At 37.5% G+C, this 14,378-nt stretch overlaps 2 protein-coding genes across 2 annotated transcripts; one reads left to right on the forward strand and one right to left on the reverse strand.

Moving 5' to 3' along the window:
- The first annotated feature begins 879 nt into the window (after positions 1-879).
- LOC131796659 (calcium/calmodulin-dependent protein kinase type II alpha chain) lies at positions 880-10,244 on the forward strand. Its single transcript, XM_059114259.2, has 3 exons — positions 880-1,608; positions 5,120-5,242; positions 7,840-10,244. Exons 1-3 carry the CDS (start codon positions 919-921, stop codon positions 8,464-8,466), a joined length of 1,440 nt encoding a protein of 479 aa, XP_058970242.1. The 5' UTR covers positions 880-918; the 3' UTR covers positions 8,467-10,244.
- Positions 10,245-11,796: 1,552 nt separating this feature from the next.
- On the reverse strand, positions 11,797-13,563 carry LOC131796788 (histamine H2 receptor-like). The gene has a single exon (XM_059114388.2). It carries the CDS (start codon positions 13,210-13,212, stop codon positions 12,307-12,309), a length of 906 nt encoding a protein of 301 aa, XP_058970371.2. The 5' UTR covers positions 13,213-13,563; the 3' UTR covers positions 11,797-12,306.
- Positions 13,564-14,378: the final 815 nt, after the last annotated feature.

Consider the following 14,378-nt stretch of genomic DNA (forward strand, 5'->3'; position numbering starts at 1 on the left):
CATCGATGAAACCTACGAAACTTAAAATTATTTGAGGAATTTAAAAGTGTTTTCCAATCTAATCTAAATAATTTCTACTGCAACGATTGTCAAGGAATTCTTCATCGCAAAAAAAATGTTGTTAGTTTCTTGAATTTAAGCCCACGTTTTTAATTTTCTATAGATTTTTTTATCATTGATTAAAATAAATAAAATTGACTTTTTCTGCAGTTTCGTTAATTATTTTGCATTTGAATGCGTATACTAATGAGTAAAGCGAGAAAATTAACCTTGAAATATTTTGCTTAAGGCGGTGAAAAGATCTTGCCAATTCAACCTGAAATCTCCTTACGGAGTGGACACTTAGATTCTCGATCCAAAACTTTTCAGCCAAGCGGTTGCAGGGTGTTACAAAAGACGAAAATAGATGACTAGCTAATTCAAGTAGTACATGACATCTGCTTATAACAATATACACACGGAGCATATCGTCTCTCAAACTTATTTTCTATTCTAAGCAATCATTTGGAGTTTGCTTGTTTTTATTGTTTATCAAAACACTAGCTTTTTTTCTCAACTATTAATGGCATAATTCAATTTTAACCTGGAGCTGGAATTCAATACAATTGGTTTACAGCAAAAAGGCTGAGGCCTAAGGGAGTAGGGAATGTTCGTTTCGTTGCGTTCCTGAAAAATACGCGTAAAAATGTATGGTCATACAGCATGTTTACAAATTCGAAAAAAGTAGCGATCAATGATAACGGAGAAGAAAATTAATTGCGTCTTCGATACCTTGTTTTCACACATAACGGAAGTAAACTGTCGTGTAATTTGAACATTTCATTTCCGTAAAGCCGGACGCTTCATCCCAGGCCCTTCTCACAGGTGTTGATAGGATCGATCGCAAAATCACAACCAGATCAATAGCTGAAGTGGAAAATGGCGTCTCAGGCAAGGCCTTTTCACGATATGTATGAAATTAAGGAAGAACTTGGAAGGGGAGCCTTTAGTATAGTTCGTAAATGTGTTCTGAAGGAAGGGAAAGTCGAATTTGCTGTTAAAATTCTCGACACGCGAAAGATGACCTCGCGCGACATCCAGAAAGTTGAGCGAGAGGCTCGGATTTGTCGGGGCCTGAAACACCCGAATATCGTCCGTCTTCACTCTAGCATCTTAGAAGAAGGTTTCTATTACTTAGTGTTTGATATGGTCACTGGTGGAGAACTCTTCGAGGAGATTGTAGCCCGAGAGTACTACAGCGAGGCAGATGCCTCCCACTGCATACAGCAAGTGTTACAGAGTGTTCAGCATTGTCACGACAGCAATATAGTGCACAGAGATCTTAAACCCGAAAACCTTCTCCTCTCTAGCAAGGAAAAATCAGCGATATGCAAACTAGCCGACTTTGGATTGGCAATCGAAGTTGAAAACGGCAAATTAGGTTGGTTCGGTTTCGCCGGGACGCCGGGATATTTATCTCCGGAGATTTTGAAGAAGGAAGCATATAACAAGGCGGTAGATTTATGGGCTTGTGGAGTGATTCTGTACATCCTTCTGGTAGGCTATCCTCCCTTTTGGGACGAAGATCAGCAGAAATTGTACAGTCAGATCAAGGCAGGGGCCTACGACGTAAGTAAATAAGCATAATTTCATGATTTGTATTTTCACTTTGAGAAACTGATACTGAGCGAGCCGGGCGGTTTTCATCGTTCTTTTGTTTCTTCCCACGAATCGTAAATATATTTAAGCTAAGCCAAAACATCTATTCATATTCTTTATTTAACCATCGGTTTAGCGCCTGTATGTAGAACTGTGTTTTCGTTTATTTAGCATATAAATTGCTGTCCGTTTTCTTTTACTGTTACCATTCTTTTCACTTCGCTTTCGAATCGTGATTGACAATGGTAGGCCGTAGTTTCACAATTCGTGCGAACATAAATCATTCCCACTAATGATCTTTCACTAGCCATGGAGTCTAAACCAACATTACTCGGTTACGTGAATATCGAAGCGATAAATTGTTTTTTTGTGGGTTTCTTCTTTTGGTGGTTTCTGGCGTTAATTGAGGAGCTATTATTCCAGGTAACACCTGGCGTCGATAAGAGCGAAGTAAAAAATCATCGACGTGGAGAAATAATTTACTTAACAACTGTAGCCGTTATATTATTTTTTTTCTAAAAAGATATTTTTCAGTTTTACAACGCTGATTATTTAGATTCTGAATTTCTCCCGTGTAAAATGGTAGCTCGTGGAAAATAAATTAGCGTCTCTCGTCAAATTTACAAGATCTCTGATATGGACGCTGTTGCGAAGATCTTATGGCAATTACGCATGTAAGTCCATTGTTTCTTTCATCATTTAAGCTTTTGTTTTCTTTCTGTTACAAAGAATATGGATTTTGAAAATGAATTCAGAGCCACCTCATTAAACACAGATGGATCGTTGAGACATTATGAATAATGCAATATTGTTCTAAGTCATCCAGATTTTGACCTTGCCTTAAAATTTACTTAGTGCGACCTCCCTAGAATTTGGCTCCTGCATCTTGATTTGATTTGTAAGGCAAGAGACCTTGGTGAGGGGTGCAGTAGTCCTCCTTAAGACACTTGAGTAATGGCTTAAAAAGGAGCCTACATTTAATATTTGGCAATATTTTTAGTCAATGGTTTGAGATTTTTACCCTTAAAATACAAGTATATTCACAGAGAAGGTTATCATTCACAAAAAGTTGAACATTTTCTGCAGATGTTCCTATGGCTTCCAGAAGACTCCCTAAAGAGTCTGCTACAAACTTGTTCCCAGTGCACTCCCTTCCTTTTACTTTTATCTTCCTTTTACCCCTCGACTGCTCTGTGTTTGCTAACATGCAATTTTGTTCAAGATGTGTAACTTAGGACTTCAATAGCTCAAATTTCCCAGCTGGAGTTGAGAAAAAGTCTTGAAGAGGGTGAGCTGGTGTGAGATCATTGTGCTTATTCAACTTGAAAGTATGAGAATTTTGCTCATCATATCTCTTATCACCCTACCAGTATGGAGTGTACTTTCTTGTGGTCAGTGCCAGTTTGCTGAGAGTTAAAAAGCAAGTTTCGCCTGTTGGTGCTGTTGTGCTTTCATCAGCTGCTCTTGCTCCAACATTTTTTTTAAGCTGTGGCTTTGTTAAAGCAATTATTTAATGATTGAAGGAACAACTAAAAAATTGGTAAAAAGAGTAAGACTTACTTGACCATATGAAGTACACAAGGAGATGTTAGGGTTAGGGGATGCATAAATTGGAAAGAAAATGCCAAAAACTTGTTTCCGGTGATGTAACAATGTTTTATTAAAGCTTTTATTTTATTAAAGCTGTTCACTTAATAATGAATGAAAAAATTAATTGGTTTCTGCCACTATTGCAAATTGCATAGTAAAATCTTTTCTGATAATAATCAAGGTAATTGTAGCAAACATCAATAACAAAACAGGTAAATTAGACTTTTTAAGGCTTTTCTTGTCTCTGGTGTGGTGGTTTTTGAAAAGGAAGATCCTGTAAAAAAACTCTTGAGCAAGGACAAGGAATAACAACAAACTCACGGTACCTGTGAGACTGGGTTTGCCAATGAAACCCTGGCCACAGTAACATAATATTTGAGTCTGCATCTGAGCCAAGTGGCCCACAAGGCACTAGAGCTTACCCTGATCTTTGAAGCATGAAGTTACTCTGAGTATTTCTGCTTCCCCTATATGGATCAAAGGTTACCCTTAAGCATTTTTTCAGGTCTCCCATTTTACTCTTAGGCAGTGAAACATTCTTGAAAGGAAAGAAAGTCACTTAAACCATATTTATTTACAAAAAATTGTGTACAAATGTACACAACATGACAAATGTTGTTGCAATCTGAAAAAAGCTTGTTATTGATATAAAGACAATGGTGTAAGCAACACTGCAAACTAATTTGGCCATAAATTTGGTGGCAAGAAATGGTCATCAGATGAAGCTTTGCAAACTAGATCTCCACTACGCATTGGAGATGGAAAATGTGCCCCCTTTCCTTTGCAACATCACAGAGTTTGTTCCTGAATTGATATACAAAAAACACCATTGATATAAAAATAGAGACCTACATGTGCTCAAAAAACTATATGAAGTCAAACCTAGAATTCAACTTTGACCTTTTAACATCCAAGATTTTAATATCATTTGCTGTCTTTACTGTCTGATCTGTATGATGTTATGATGTTAGCTCTTAAGAGGTAGATAAAATATTGGTGTTGTTTTGTAGAAATTACTCATTGATCTCTACTTAATGCTTGATTTATACATTTTGTGATGTGAGAGGTGTTTTAAAGCAGTAAAACTGCAGTACAACTATTCATACAGCAAAATGATAAGGTTTTAATACTTTGAAGGCGTGGCACTCTAGGTTGATCACAATAGCATTCAGTGGTACATGGACAAATGATTCTCCTTGTCTGAAATGCCATTATACCTGCCCTTCTGCCTTGGGCATCAGGAGACATGTGGGCTCCCACAAACAATGTAAGAATGTACAACATAGCCAGCCTTAACTACAAGAGGCCACTGCAAATATTACAGACCTACTGAGATATAAGGTTGGAAAAATTAAAATGACATCCTAAATTACATCTTGCTTTTCCATAAATTGGTAACACACTTGGCAGTTTTATTTGCTGACTGCAGCAATTGCCAAAAATTGCAATGGCTGCAATGGCTGTACTGGGCACACCTGGGGATTTTTGTCCATCATCTTTAAACCTCTTGGATAAAATCTACTTTCTGAACTCTCGACATCAAGGCGGTGAAAGGGAGATGAATAAATGTGCACTTTTAAAAGTAGTTCATTTATTTTGAAATCCTGAGAGGGGACTGAATTTTACTTAATCTCATTCTTGTGACTGATGAATCAAACACATTTCCTCATTTCAAACATTGCCTCATTTTAAATTTTGGTGCACCAGAATGGTGAATATTCTTTGATGCCAGTTCATAGAAAGATCAATACAACCTCACTTTCTTATTTGCTACCTTGGCAATGGTTTCTCAAATAAGGCCACCTTCAATTACAAGAACAACTTAAGCTCGTCTTTAGTTTGCTTTTTCAACATGCTAAGTTTTTTTTTCTCTTTTTTTTTTTTTTTGCAGTTTCCCTCTCCAGAATGGGACAGTGTAACAGAGGAAGCCAAAGATCTTATTAACAAAATGCTCACTGTAGATCAAAGTAAAAGGATCACAGCTGCAGATGCCTTGAAACATCCTTGGATTGTGGTATGTTGTTTTATATATTCATTTTATTCTGTCAATTCAGTTATGTGACAGTGTCACTTCCATGAAATAAAATGCAAATAATATCAATATGTGCTCAAAGAAATGACCAATTTGTTTGTTTATGGTACTCAACTTTTTTTCAGCTCCTCTCCATGGAAGTTTAGTTTATAGACTATAGGAAAAATTATGTTATTTTTTTAATTATTTTTTTTTTTTGCGACTTTTGCCCTTTAATCCTCTCCCATTGTGTGTTTTATACATCACTTGTTGAGGGGAATTTGCCCAGGGAATGGCTTTGATTTAGTGACACTGTAGTACACCTCCTGTTTACTCAGATAAGTTAAATACAAATCTTAGACAATTTTGGTGCATTTTGTGTGAAGAAGGAAGGAACGGCCCTTTTAAACTTTGTGACATGTTGTAAAAAAAATTGGAAACAAGGTCGATACAATATTTCAGAGCCATTTTGAAGTCAACTTGTTTGTTTCAAGCTCTTGGCTGCCTTTTTGTAGTTGAATGGTTAAGAAGTATAGTAGCTGACAAATAAGTGAAAAACGAGATTAAAGCTTTTAATTTTGTGCAACTGCGATGTATTTATGCCAGCTGCTATGTGTTTTGTTTATTGAAGAAGAATCTGATGATATTGAAACTCAGACCATATCTTATCCTTTGAAGGAGAGAAAATGAAAAAAAAACACTCCACGCATATTTTCTTTGCAAGTGTTTTGTTTCATAGTTTTCTTGTCATAAAGTTCTGTTTTCCTCTTTTTGAATACATTTTTACCATTCAAAAACACGGCGAAAGAAAATATGACGGGTGAATTAAGATGAGCCACAGAATACACCAACTAATTCACTCAGAAAAATTGAAAGCAAGCTTACCCTTGATGTCAGAATTTGATATCGTGTATTGCTACGTAACTGCAAGATTGAGAATAATAATTCCTTAATCGGAGCATCACATCATTCTGGCGTTGAGATCGGTTCGCAGTTTTTAGAATTATTCGTACATCTGAAATATTTTACAGGAGTTTTGATGCAGTTAATAGACAGCCTTTGCGAGGATACCATACTTGTCATTTCTGCTCGTCGCGAATGCGAGAAAGTGATTGGCTGATGTCAAAATGCTTCCTCCATTTTAATCGTCCACTGAGAATGCGTGTTTGACAGTCTGTTGTGAAAGTTTGAGAAAATCTTCTTGATTTTCCAACAATGCCTCCGAATGAATCCTATTAGTTTTTGTACGTCAGTGTTATTTTAGGTCGCTCCTTTTGTTTATTTTCTGAATTAAAAGTTTTCCCAGTCCACTGAGTTGTCAATCAAAACCGTCATATTTACAACGACAAGAAATAATGCGAACTAAGCCGTGTTTCCTAACATCATCGACTTAAAAAAGGCTTTGGTTCTGACATGACTAGGAGAACGTCTGCTGATGTTGTATCAATACGTTCACTGTTGGACACTTGAAATACCAAAATTACACGATTCACTTTTGAAAAGGCGTATTCTTAAAAGATGTTCCCCTCGGCCTATGGAAGGGTTCTTCGTGGCAAAACTACAATTCTAAACCTATGGTTTTCACTGCTACCAAGGATGTTAGGCTTATTGAATCAGTAGGCTATTAATATACCGACGGTTCTGCAAATGATACTTAGACTGCAAGTGCCTTTTTCCTTTTAAATTGAATGCTTAAAAGATGGCAACACAGACGATTGGTAAACTTTTTCCTTATCTACAATAATTACTTTTGGCCTCTAATGTTTTTCCTATTTAATGATTATTTAAATTTTTAATCCAGACGAGAAACTTTGAAAAAAGAAAATTTAAGCGTCAATTAAAACTTTTACGCCAGCATGAAAAAGCAAATGATCATTTTTCAGATGTAAATTGTTTTCTGTTCTTGTGGAAGGCCTTTTGTATTGTTATTCTACAGAATTTTAAACTGTTTTTTAAGTTCAATAGTTTGCACTAGTAGTTCGTAAATTGGGAAAATTTGAACCCGGAAAAAGACAAGTGATGCGCTTATATTGCATTGTGACCGCTAAAACCTTTCCAGCCTCAAATTATGCAGAATTTAGTTGCTCTTATTTGCATACTGTCCAATGTATGAAGTTGCCTCTCCTATGAAATTAAACGATATCAGAGAAAGACCAACACATATTTACGCCTCCTCTTTCTATTTTCCGGAGCCATCCTGTCCATGTTATTCCAAAACAATTTGTGAATCTACCGGAAAATTACTTAGTTTGTGGTTCGTTGTCAAGTTTCTTGTTAATTGAGCCAAGTGTGTTGTGGTGAAGGGATTGACTAAATCACTGACTTGCATTGTTTGAGCACCTGTCCTTTATGTCAAATGCGCTCTATAAAGATCTGATGTATTTCTTCGCTTCTTCTTGCTGGGGCTGCAAACAGGGATATTCTTTTCAATCTCTTGTTTCACTCGCCTTACAGACGGGAATCTGAACTTTCAAACAGGTTCTTTACTCCAACAGCCTTCAGAAGGTTTCACGATTGACCAGGGTAACTCGCAGTCGCTTAACTAAATTTTTGATTATGAACTATAAAATGCATTATTTTTGTGCTTACAATTTTTTCAGAACAGTGAACGAATTGCCTCGAAAGTTCATCGCCAAACTACGCTCGATGGTTTGAGAAGATTCAACGCGCGACGAAAACTTAAAGGGGCCATTCTCACGACACTTTTAGCGACGCATAATTTTAGCGGCTCGAGAAAGAAGAAGGAATCTGATGAGGATGTAATGGCGACTCATCCCGAAGAAACAGATGGTACCACCCAAGCCAGCGCGCAGCCGCAGTGGAAATCGCAGAAAGAACAGGAAATAATCCGCTTAACGCAGCAACTGATAACCAGTATAACCACTCAAGATTACGACACGTACAGCAAACTCGTTGACTCTCACGTAACTGCCTTCGAACCAGAAGCAATTGGAAATCTTGTGGAAGGTCTAGAGTTTCACAAGTTTTACTTCGATAACGTGCTGCGCCAACGCAACGCACCCACAAATACAACGATTCTCTCGCCTCACGTGCACATTCTGAGCGCAGAAGCTGCGTGTATCTCGTACGTGCGCCTGACCCAGCGAATCGGAGGCAACGGCGAGCCAGTGACGGACCAATCAGAAGAGACTCGAGTGTGGCAGTTAAAGAACGGGCAGTGGGTATGTGTTCATCTACACAGGTCTGCGTCAACTAAAGGACGCTAGAGAAATGGTGATTGAATCTTGTTAGAGAACTGTTACGTGAAGTAAGTGGACAGTTTGTAACTAACAAATATGTTTTGAGTATCAAGCCGGTAAAGACATGGGCCTGGGAATTCATACTGTTGAATTTTGAATTGTCAAGACTGAGTTATTTAACTGTCTGAGCTCAGAGAGTCATAAGAGACTCCTTTTTTTCTACAACGTATCTTTGGCACTGAGCTAAGGAATTGTTGAAATTGAATTGTACAGGTGTTGTTACTCTAATCAAAACACCAATCCAGCTTTCCTATGGGAGCAAAGTTATTGAACTGAATTTTACCGTAGCCAAGCACTTGAATGACTGAAAAGAATATAAATAGAATTACATATATAATTGCAAAATTGATATATAATATGAGACATTACCAGTTGTATTGCTTATAGATAAAGAATTGATAGTTGTTAGTAGCACCGATTTAATCAGCTTGGTTTCAAATATGTGACCTTGTCTTGCATTTCGTTTAGTTTTACTGGAAACCTTCCTTTTTTCCCCAAATCTCCAGAATTGCCTGAACGGGTGTATCTATCTTAAATCGGATCGGAGGCGGCTTTTGCATAATTTGAATTAGTCTGTAAGTTAGTGAATTCAAAGTAAGGCCGTCCGTTTTTTTTCTCTTCTTTTACAATAAGACAGCCACAATTGCTTTTGTTATCTATGATACAAACTTCTAACAGGATCCACTTATCCCATAAAGTGATATTGGTCTTATTAGACTTATTGTTGATCACGTAGATCTTACAATAGCTTTGCACTTTGTAATATTTTAAAAAGTTAAGCTTTTGTGCTATGGGAGATGCATTTTCTTTTCTTAGGTGGGATTAGAATTTCATAAAAAACATCATCCTAATATCTTTATTTAGCTGTTAGCAATGATAATGTTCCTCCATTTAGGTTTTTCTCCACTATTACCTACTGGGAAGGTTTGGACAAACGTGGTATAAACTTTTATTGACATTTTCCTTCTATCTTTAAGTTACTGTTTTATAATTTAACATTTGCGAGAATATTGTGATACTTCTGTTTATTGAAGGAAGTTCGCCTTTTTAATCACTTTGTGTCCAAATTCCCTCTGCGAAATTTGAACAGTGGCTGATAAAGAGCTAATAAGAAATAGTCAAGTGGAGTTTTATTGGGAAAGATGTGACTAACAACAGTCTGAATATAAACAGCTTAGTGGCCCGGGAGGGAAGACTGAGTGAGATGGTTATCATTTAATAAGGAATTATGTATGTAATTAGTTTAGGTCTGGTGCATGTAACTCACTCTTGTAAAACACGGCAGGATTTAAAGTTTCTCATTAGGGTCTTATTCTTTCAAACTGACAGCTGATATTTCTGCGTTTACAACAAAGCAGAGGTGCTCAAAAGTTGTTATTGTAGTGTATAACTTATCTGAGATACTGCCTGTTGTCTGATTGGTCAAACATCTCTCATTTGTTGTTTCAGTGAACCCTTAGCAAAGTTGAAACACTTAAATTTCATTTGACAAATGCGATGGACTGTTCTAGTCTTAAATTGATGACCAGAGTAGCTGTCAGATCTTTGATTAATGCAAGAAAATAGAAACAAAATTTCCGCCGTGTTACGACAGCGTGGTATGTTATATTTAGATTATTGAGTGTTCACTGATGGGCAAGTCCGAGAGAAGTGACGGTAATAATTGTAAGTGTTATTTCTACCTAGAGATTGTGATTGAGTTCGAATTCCAAGTAATTAAGAAAATAAATGATGCACTCAGAAAAGATGCCTCAGACAGCACATTTTCTAAGCGCATGTCATCATGTAACGTTTTCAGAGCTGGACGGTAACGCTCTTCCATAATTTTGTGAAAAAATGTACTGAGGTGCTTAAAACAGTTCGATTATTTTCTCGCCAAGATCGTAAGGATCAAGGATCCGGTCATTGTTTAGCACCTGGGGGTTGGGAGGATTTAGGTTGTGTCATGATAATATTTACCTGGTCGCCCCTCAGACTGTGTAATATTCTTATGTTTCCTCTTCCCCACGCCCTTCCCCCACAGGCAGTTAGTTGGCAGTCAATTTTCTCTAGCACAACTTTTATACTCTGATGGCGGCAACTGAAGCCCCTTCCCTTCCCCCTAAAAACCATGTAATACCCCATAGATCCTTTACCTCCCCTAGCGATAAATAAAGACTGGTCCTAGTTTCGTACCCAGACCTCTCACACAGTAGGATCTGGGTACGAGATTAGACTGGTCTTTAATGACGAAGAAATGTTTCCGTGTTTACCAACCTCATTTAAACACAAGAGGAGTAGGGAAATTAAGATAGTTATGCACCTCAGCCACGTCTCGGGTTTTCAAATCTCTCAAGAACTCCCACACTCTACCGAGTGTGATGAGGAGGCTATGAGAACGCGCAGAAAATCCTTTGTTGCAGTTTTATAATATTCCTTAAAAATGCACAAGAATCTGAAACCTCACACCCAAGGTTTTTAACCCTTTAAATCCCACTAATGACCCAGACAGAATTTCTCCTTACACTATCAGTTCGATATCAAGCAGACGAGTAAAGAGAATAGAGAAAAATATGAAATAGGCGTCATTGGTTGATCCATTCCAAATTCTCCAAACTAACATCATAAATTATAAGGCAGAAGGAAATGAGAGTTACAAATGAAATTTTGGGAGTGAAAGGGTTAAAACACTTATCGATCTCTGAGGGTACGTGGAGTATTGTAAATGTTTTCAAATATCCGTTGTAGAAACTTTCATGATCATGATTATTTAACACGTAGGCAATCAACATTTGAAATAGCTTTCTCTCTTTGCCTTGTTGCCTCACACCAAGCGATCCCAGCTGGACATAATTTAAATGCATCACACGCCCATGTAGCAATTTTTCAACAGAATGTCTACCATAATCTAGGATTGAATAAAGGAGGTAAGTTTCAAAATATCCAAAGGTGCTGCACCGGGGATAATACATTATAATTTGGTTTCATAAAGAGTTTTTCTAAAGCCCTTCTTCAGAGCGAAACAAGGGCCAACGCTCGAAATTTCGTCTTTAAAAAGTCTTAATGGTAGCCAATTTACATTATCAATTTAGCTGATTAAACAAATTAACTTTTAATCCGCAGGATCGGTTTTGAAAACCAGCACAGCTCGGTCACTAGCCTTTTTTCTTGCTTTAGGCATGACTTTGATGTGACTTTCTTTGAGTTCTCATTGGATCCCTGTAACATTTACTGCTGTTCCGATTGTTTGTTGCGTTTACTTTGGCTTTGAATTCACGACTCTTAATCGAAAACTGTATAGACGCTCGCGTTTAACTTGCGGGTATCCTTACTTAATTCAGCCCCTTTTCAATTCTGCCCGTAAAAGGTGAATTTCGGGTCAAAGAAATTTTGCTCCGCAAACGATGGATTTTGGAATGATTGTTTTTCACTTTCGTAACATTTTCAATAGTTTATTTATTTGTTCATCGGTTCATTGATCAATTCATTTTTTACATGTACATATTAAACTGTTAATCTTTCAATGAACCGTGATGGCCAAGTTTTTAGGATTTTTAACCTTTCAACTCTCAGAGGTTGCTAGTATTTGACTCCACGTATTAATGGATACATCATCCATGAAACACTCCGTGTCCAGAACTCTGTTTAGTTTAACAATTTACAAAGCAATGAAAATGAGCTGATTGGAATCTTACAAATCGGATCTTGGGTGTAACAGCGTTCGTCTTTTTGAGAAATCTCTCACAGACTGTAGTCAGACAGCGTATTTTTTCAGTTGATAGGAGAAGATCTTTTTACAGGGCTTCTACTCATCTCTTCTTTCTCCATCTAGCTGGGCGTGCTTGAAGTCATTTCTCTTCCAGTTGAAATGTTTTGAACGTGAACTTTCCTACGCGCCAACAGACTCTGAAAGGCAGCTCTTACATCTCTCTTCAGAAAAGCGTACACTATTGGGTTTGAGGCAGAGTTGATCAAAAATAGCAAATCAATGGCTATATCAAGAGATGCTGTGGTTTCACATAACTCGAACACAAAGCATACACACTTGTAGTTCTCGAAGACGTAGCAGATAATAAAGAGAAACATGATTGCCATTGTCATTTTGGCAGCAGCTTTGCTCTCTTTGCTCGATCTAAGCACAGTAGGTGAATATTTTGGCGCGTGGTTAAAACGGAGTTGGGCAAAAATCTTTGATCTCCTTTCCGAAATCTTGCGTAGGATGCAGAATATTCGACAGGCGACGAATACAAATACAATTGCTGTGACAACTTGGAAGACAAAAACTCTAAAAACAAGTAGATATCTATTTCGCACGTGTAGGCCTCGGGGCAAGGTAAATAATGCCACTGGTAAAATCCACGCCATTGTGATAGCAATTTTGATCACCTTTGGCGACATTATCGACAAATACCTCAATGGATGAACAATTGCGAAGTATCGGTCCACGATCATCACGAACAGATTTGTAGCCGAGAAATAAAGGAATGTCCTAGATACCAAGAAGAACGGATCCACATTTTCGTGGTCGGGATCGTTCAGGCTGTCTATCTTCATGGCGAAGAGTAAAGGAAAAAACGTAAGTCCAACGAACAAGTCTGCGAAGGCAAGGGCAAGCACTAACCAGTTAGCTGTGTTGTGTAAACGACGAATGCCAATGATCAAGCAAATCACGGTTCCGTTTCCAATTACAGTGACTATGGTAAGAAGCCACCCCAAGAGCCAAAACCACCACATTGTTGGACGGTTTCTTAGGAGGGATATCGATCGATTGAAATGCGTCCGTCACTGTTCTGAGTATTTATGACTAAGTATTTATGCGTGTCTTGAATTTTTTCGAAATTTGAATTTAGAGTCATTAATCACAATGAGAGCAGGATGTACCCTTAGGTCGGATATGCATTCAAGCCATCACTCACGATACTAGTTTTGATATATTCTTTCAATTCTGTTAAACCACGACTTCATGTATTCCTTAAAATTTACGCTTTTGTGTGCGGTTTGCGTTTGTTAAAAGTTACTCTCCGCACCATTGGGCTATAAGATAACCCAAAATATTCAGAAATTCTGTCGGTAAGTATGTCTCAAGTCTGACTACAGACCAACGGAAAAGGTGGTTATTTATAACTTTGGCAAACTATTGAAGTTTGATTAGTTTGAAGTGCTGACGTAGTTCACATGACTATTGTTATCTTTCAGTTCAGATAAGAATGATATGGTATTTCAGATTTTTGCTGTATTGGACGAGTGAATTCTTGCGTAGGACAAATTGACACAGCGTGCGCTTTCCGTCAGCGGCAGTACAATTTTCATATAGAAACATTAGAATGCGTCAACCTCTGCATACGAGAGAAAACCAGGGCAAACATGCATCGAAAATATGCCAGAGGCCACTGTCACAAATAATACCAACAATTATCCTATCATTGTCGAAAAAAAAAACATTCTTTGAATAATTTTGACAGTTTCATTCAAGCACGAACTGAGAACTGCGCCTCACAATCGAAATTCAGGGAAAATGGGTCTTAATCGGATAACTTTCAGGCCTGAGGAACTTAAATAGGCAACGAATCGCTACTGTGGGTCTCTCTAAGTCCTATATCAATTTGAACGAGTGGTGTTCTTGAAATTTTCTTCACTTTGTTGAGTAAATTTCAAATCTTTCACAACATCTTGACTTTTGATGGTTCCTGAGCGGTCGCTGTTCTAAAAGCGATTTCGCTGACTGCTTTTCTATGGTATGTTGTACGTTCTAAAAGACTTCTTGTTCACACCGACTCGAAATACTTAATTCGACCTGAGTATGATTTACCAAATGCTTTAAGCCGATAAAGTTAGACAATAAATCACGACATCGACCATAACCACACTACTTAGCTATTTATATTATCTCTTTCTATTTA

The sequence above is a fragment of the Pocillopora verrucosa genome, chromosome 1 (assembly GCF_036669915.1).
Source record: "Pocillopora verrucosa isolate sample1 chromosome 1, ASM3666991v2, whole genome shotgun sequence".
Taxonomy (NCBI): domain Eukaryota; kingdom Metazoa; phylum Cnidaria; class Anthozoa; order Scleractinia; family Pocilloporidae; genus Pocillopora; species Pocillopora verrucosa.